Source organism: Galendromus occidentalis, unplaced genomic scaffold (genome assembly GCF_000255335.2).
Source record: "Galendromus occidentalis unplaced genomic scaffold, Mocc_1.1 scf7180000077446, whole genome shotgun sequence".
NCBI classification, from domain to species: domain Eukaryota; kingdom Metazoa; phylum Arthropoda; class Arachnida; order Mesostigmata; family Phytoseiidae; genus Galendromus; species Galendromus occidentalis.
The window spans coordinates 507567-513805 of NW_003805434.1; the positions used below are offsets into that span (position 1 = coordinate 507567).

Consider the following 6239-nt stretch of genomic DNA (forward strand, 5'->3'; position numbering starts at 1 on the left):
GGCATCGAAACCCGTGATATTGTGCATTCGAACATGAGGCGAGCACAGGAACGTCGGCTGTCGCCGGCTGAAGTTAGTGAGAATTCGTTCTTCCAGACTGTACACGCAGACGTAGAGACGAGCAATTCTCGAAGCTTCGTATGTCGATTGCGTGATACAACTCAAGCATGATGGTACCCTCAGATGTGAGATGAATCTCTCCTCGCGGAATCATCGGACGCGGTCTTCACGAGCCAATGCGTCTTTCAACGCTTGTAATTTAGATACCTGATTTCGACGAGGGAATGGGAATGCGAGAGCGGAACCCTCGCCAGGCGAATAATAGTTGATTAAAAAAGAAACAATGAAGTGAATTGATCTTCGAGTCTTCAGCGCGCTCCGTATACCTCTCAGCTGAACTCCACTCGCTCTGCATAGCGGACGTCGACCAGCTTTGAAGAAACGACACGGGACGATACTTTATTCGGAGTCGTCTCGTGACGACGAATGGCAGTGTCCAATCGCAGATAACGGGTAAACAATCATTTTCTATGAGATAACACGCGTCAATTCTACAAAGAGCTCTCCGAAAATGAGAATTATGGGCACGATGATGTCATGGTACAGTTATCGATGCGACGCTCACGCTTTCCGTCTATTCCGGAGGTGCAGTTCATGCAGGGCTTCGGTTTCTTCTCTTAGAGTGGCGAAATGAGTTTGTATCACATCGGTGAAAGCTTTCCGCTTTGTCAAATCGTCGGCCTTCGCAGCTTCCATTTCCAGCTTCATCTGACTGGAAGAAAAATGAGTGAGGGGATTCGATCTCCAACCGCCATTCGATCTCCAACCGCCATTCGATCTTCAATTCGATAATCTGACATCGCCCTTCCGGGAAAATATATCGGCGTGTCTCACCTGAAGTCGATCGGCAAGCCAACATTGAGGGTCACTACTTGTCCCACGTGAGGTCTGTACGGCTCGATATTCGGGAGTAATTTATCCATCCCGATGTGCCAGAATGGTATGACGATCGGACAATCCCTGCTATCCGAGATCAAACGTCCCACGCCCCATTTCAACCGGAGGAATTCTTTGGGATTCGTGTTGACTCTTCCCTCGGGGTATATGTGCACCTTGAGAACGAACGAAGCTTGAGCATGGAGTGGAAAGCGAGGCGTTCCCAATCACGATAGATATCTGGGAAAGTTCAAGTCGACGATCTGACAGAGTGCGTCCGTATTCATCCATGTACCCATTTCCCTAGATTGAGCAGCTCAACGCAGTAGTTCATTCCGCGCTGATAAACTCCATCACCGCGCACAACAGGAATGCATTGACCCAATGCGAAGAAATTCGAATGCAGCTCACGGGTGTAGCATATGTCATGAGCTGCGAGCGACCAGCGCATTTTCTCATTGCGAAGAAGGATCCTCATCGGTAACATACCTGCGAACACGAAAGAGAAATTGGTCGATAGGAATTTTTCCCAGCTCGGAATCATCTTCGAACAGTATCCACGATTCATACTCGCTGTCTAGATAATTTCCCGAAGAGCCTTCTCTTCTTACTCCAAATGATCGGGTCGTCAAGACATGAATGATGATTGCTCGCAGTTATCAGTGGGACGTCACTTGGTCGCTTTTCCACGGCGGCGAGGATCCGATCAACGTTATGATAACGGAAATAACTACACAGCTCTGAAAACGATAAGAGGCTCTCAGTCTGCTTCTGGCGGCTCTTCAGGTTCCCCACAGAAATCAGGAGACGTTGTCGAGGAGTTCAAGACCTGTGTCATAGAGATTCCGGGAAGAGGTTCGCGTCGGTTCGGATATCGATCTTCGCCTCGGTCACTTAGAGGCAACATGTTCATATCGGTCCCTATACCCCCAACGCCCTCATCCCGATGAGCGCTCCCCGCGACGCTCATACCCTAAGCCTACCCCTTCGACCCCCATATCTCTTCTCGAAAGCGGATACGGTCTCGGTGTAGATCTTTGAATCTCGACAACACACCTGCGAACATTTTCGATAGACTTCCAACAGTCGGCATAACAACGTGACTCGCTACATTCCAAATAGCGGAAGGACGCCCAGCCGGTGGCATGGGCCACCGAACGTCTAACGGCATGGGTCTGACTTTTCCAGTTTCGCAGATCTCGATCGAGGTGCGTGTTGGAAAGATTCGACTTTCTCCGCGTCGGAGACCCGTTCCGTCGGATTGCGCTAAAAGTATGAATCGCAGACTCACAGAAGCTCGTTGTTATTCGACTCCGTCGCCCGAGTGAGTCTACTGAGCGCAATCCCGCCTAGCATTTTCGAGTGAACACTCCTCGGGGACCCATATCGTATTCGACGGGCTGAAGAAGACGGATTCTTCCCCCGAATCCACAGGTCGGAGCGCGTTTATTTTAGGCACTCCGGGTCATCAAGGAAGAAACCGCTCGTGAAATTTCGAATTTCGCGCGCGTGGTACGCTCCCACCCTAGGTTGGAGTTCAGTCGTTTGTTCGTCCTTTTCGAGACAAAGTCGACTTTTAGGTTCACGTCTCCGTCGCTGTGAATCGTGATCATGGAACAGAACCCGTACTACAAGGTCGACCCGGAAGAGGAGAAACTGAAGGCTCAACTGCCTTGGACCCCTCCGTTCGACCCTAGATTCCCCAATACGAATCAGAAGAGGAACTGTGTCCAGAACTTCGTCGATTTCCATCGCTGCCAGAAGAAGCTCGGAGAAGGAGAGCCGAAGTGTATGTACTTCCAGAAAGCGTACAAATCGCTGTGTCCCGAAGGCTGGGTAGAAAAATGGGATACCCAACTAGAGGAAGGCCGTTTCCCAATGAAATTCTGAATGTAATGTATGACGTGCCGTGATGATTGGTGGAAGACCGTATCGAAAATAAACTTTATGATAGTCGAAAATATTAGAAACCTGCTGCTTATTGTAAACTGCGGCTCTTGGTGTATGTTTCCAGACGTCAGAAAAGGCGTACGTCGGATTCAGATTCTGTATGATTTCAGTAACCCGTCGCTCCGACCCTCGCTGGTCGGCCTCTCCGAAGCAGGTTGGAGCGGAGTCCGGTCTACAGCGGATTCGCCGGCTTGACCTCAGCTTCGGCTCAGAGGACCCTCCGTAACGTCTCCAGCAGACTCCCATCGGAACATATGTTGGGGTCGCGACCGCATCCGACGTACGCTGCCCCTCCCTCTATCCAAGACTGCAGTTCGGATTTCATGTCGGGCGCGGAGCGAGGTCGGAAGCGGTTCTTCCATCTATTCCAGCGACAGCCTTCCCCTTCCGCGCTTAATCGGGATCTAATTCCCGCGAGGCCTGACGTTGTCTAACGAACTTTCGGGAGCCGACGTCGTGCCTGAATCAGTCCCGGAAGACGCGTCGATAGCCCGACACAGTTCGCTACTCGATCTCATAGATGGTCATCAATCCTCACGAGGGACGAACGTGATGGACAGAATAGCGAGCTATGACGCGGGATGCGAGAGGACAGTCATGGAATCGATCACTATCTCACCGTTCGGACAGCGGATCTGTATTCCGAATTGCTTGCGTAGATAACCCGTTTCCTCGGTGTACCCTCGGAGGCATCTGGGAGAGCGCCGGAGTATTTTTCATGGAGTTCATTCGAGTTCAATCACGATGTTCCAGGGTCGCTCGACGGATCTCGGCTGGTTCTTTCGCTGATGAAACTCGTGAATATTGTGAGGCTCCATCGATGAGCGCCTTTATTCGGACACAGTCACATGAAGCTGAGCGGCAGGGCGCGCGAATGAGACTCACAAAGTCCCTTCAATTGACGCTGATCCTGCATCAGCGATGCCGAAGCTTCCCTGCGTTCATCCTCGAGAATTCGAGAAAGGCTGAGATGCTAGGAACGCAAGATCTGTACGGCTTTGCCGGTGTATCCACCGACCGCGTAGGACCGATTCTCCTTCGAGCTCGGACGGCTCGGCCGATTGCAGGGTAAATGGGTCATCCCTACGTGATGGGCACTCCGGCTTTCACGGCAACTCGTGGATTAAATGCCGCAGGTTCGAGGTTTCTCCGTGCAAGTCCTTATGTTTCCCTATGATGATAGCAAGAGTGCCAAACCCCGGATCTGAGCTCGGCGCGCGGAATATTGTTGTTTCGATTTTTTGAAGACAGTAGAATCCTATATGAAGAGGCTGGAAGAGAGAGGCCGGAACAATACCTAATATCCGAAGCGACCCGAATATGGAGCGACGTCGTGTCCGAACCTGGATTCTAAGCCCGAAGGGAGCGTGGAAATCATCGGGAGTTTTGCTGCAGCTTCGGCGAAAAAGCTCGCGAATCGTCCGATAGGCTGTCGCCTATGAATTCCCTACTCGCAAGAACACTTCCATTTAAACCGATTCGATCAGAATGGAGGAAAAGTATCGGGGTCCAGAAATCCGTCTGTTATATCCGAAAGTCCGTCATCGGGTCAGCGTGAGCCGAGTTGCTCAACGTTTGAGATTCCATGAGCTTGTTCGGAATCGAGCAATCGGTCCGTTGTAATCGAGTGCCGGTCATATTCGGGTCTCCCATACCGAGGATCCACTGTATCATTGATTTGAGCCATTCTCCTGCATCCAAATCTATCCAGAGGCCAGGGACGGCGACTCGAGGTCCCATACGACTCCTTCATCGGCACACAGTGTGGCCAAACCCGATTTTAGGCGGCAGAAATTGGAAATGAAAAATCTTGAAAAATTATGTCGTGGCGTTTTGGAGGAAGTATGGGGAACTCGGAAACACACACCAATCAGAAACCAAGCACATGTATCTCTTTGGAGAGACTCCGGAAAGAGGTAGTTTTCTTTGCTCCGGACTGTCACTTTTTCCTTCCGATTCGTGCTGACGCTCGAGTTTCCGTGGAATCGATTAAGGAAGGAGCAAACACCGAATCGTGAGTAAGATTGAGTCTGAAACTTCACGTTTAGCGTTTCATTCGACGAGAATATGCAAATCAGAAGTTTTTCTGAGTGCATATTTTTTGCGAAAAAAGCCTGATTTTCATGAAATTTCACCGTCAAGGAAGTATATGGACCAGGGCGGACCCGGGCGGCTCATTGGGTGGAAAATCTTCGTTCACCCTCCCTCCTTCCATTTCCGAAATAAAAAAACAGCAAGTTCTGGCAAACGTGAATGCGTGCTGTTCTCAGATATTCGAATTTGGGTGCCCCGGACGACATTTGCGGAGACAATCTTCAACTCCCGGAAGAACGAGTGCATCGATGGGTTGGAGAAACTCATTTTGAGTCATGCTCATGTTGAAATTGAGCAACTAAGCAATAGATCTCACATCAGAAAGCAGATTAGCAGGCATGTGTCCCGAGTGAGGTAAAACTCGGGAGACATAATTCGATAGCGGAACGGTTCTTCGTTAAAGAAGCTGAATCGCTGGAAGCCTAAAACTTCGACTTCATCGTGCACTACACTGAGCTACCCGCTCAAGAAGACGTGCCCGAGGAGCCGGGACCTTCGAGAGCGTCTCAAGGGACACCACGAGCGGGACGACCAGAGAAAAATTTCTCGGACTCGGCGGAGAGGACAAAATGGAACAAAGTCAAAGATCTTCTGCCTACCGGACCTGCCAAGTTATTGTACGCGGCTTTCCGAGGAGCTCAGAGCCAGAAACCTCTGACCACGTAATAGTCCAAAAAACTCACTGAAATAATTTCTGCCGCCTAAAATCGGATTTGGCCACACTGTGCGGCGGGAGAAACCGTCAAACAACGGATCCTTGGTGATGACTGCAAGAGACGAGAGGAGGGAAGTCTCTTCTACGCGAACTTCCCAAGCTAGACTGGGCCGCTGTCGAATTTCGAACCCACAATCTGCGGGAACGCCTCTCGGAAACGTCTGTAAAATCAGGGCCATCGGTATCTAGCCATCCAACTCAGAGTCCTCCCGAAGATCTCCCCTCCGCGTACGCGAGACTCAGAGGTGCTGCTGGAGACTTCTGAAGGGAGACTGAGCTGCTCTCCGGGCTCTCAAAATGATTTGCGTGAATTCCACGGACTTCTGCCTTCCTTTCGATATCAAAGCACAACGTTTACGCGACCCAGAATTATGACCATCGGTCCTTGCGGGATCGGACCGGCTAGGTCGCTACGACTCACATCAGTGAAGTCAGAAGCTTCTCTCATCGAGCCATCCTCGGAAATTCATCAGGTCTCTGCGGATACCGAAGGGCCACAGGTCCTCGTGACTCCTCGATCTACAAAGGTCTGGAAAATGCTAAG

The 6239-nt window shown here is 50.7% G+C and overlaps 1 protein-coding gene across 1 annotated transcript; it reads right to left on the reverse strand.

Moving 5' to 3' along the window:
* Nucleotides 1-353: 353 nt before the first annotated feature.
* Nucleotides 354-2144, reverse strand: Taz (tafazzin, phospholipid-lysophospholipid transacylase). Its single transcript, XM_003743420.2, has 6 exons — nucleotides 1993-2144; nucleotides 1548-1676; nucleotides 1232-1425; nucleotides 895-1112; nucleotides 626-772; nucleotides 354-528 (listed from the first exon to the last, which is right to left on the reverse strand). The coding sequence occupies exons 1-6, from the start codon at nucleotides 2105-2107 to the stop codon at nucleotides 522-524; spliced, it is 810 nt and encodes a 269-aa protein (XP_003743468.1). The 5' UTR covers nucleotides 2108-2144; the 3' UTR covers nucleotides 354-521.
* Between the last annotated feature and the right edge of the window lie 4095 nt (nucleotides 2145-6239).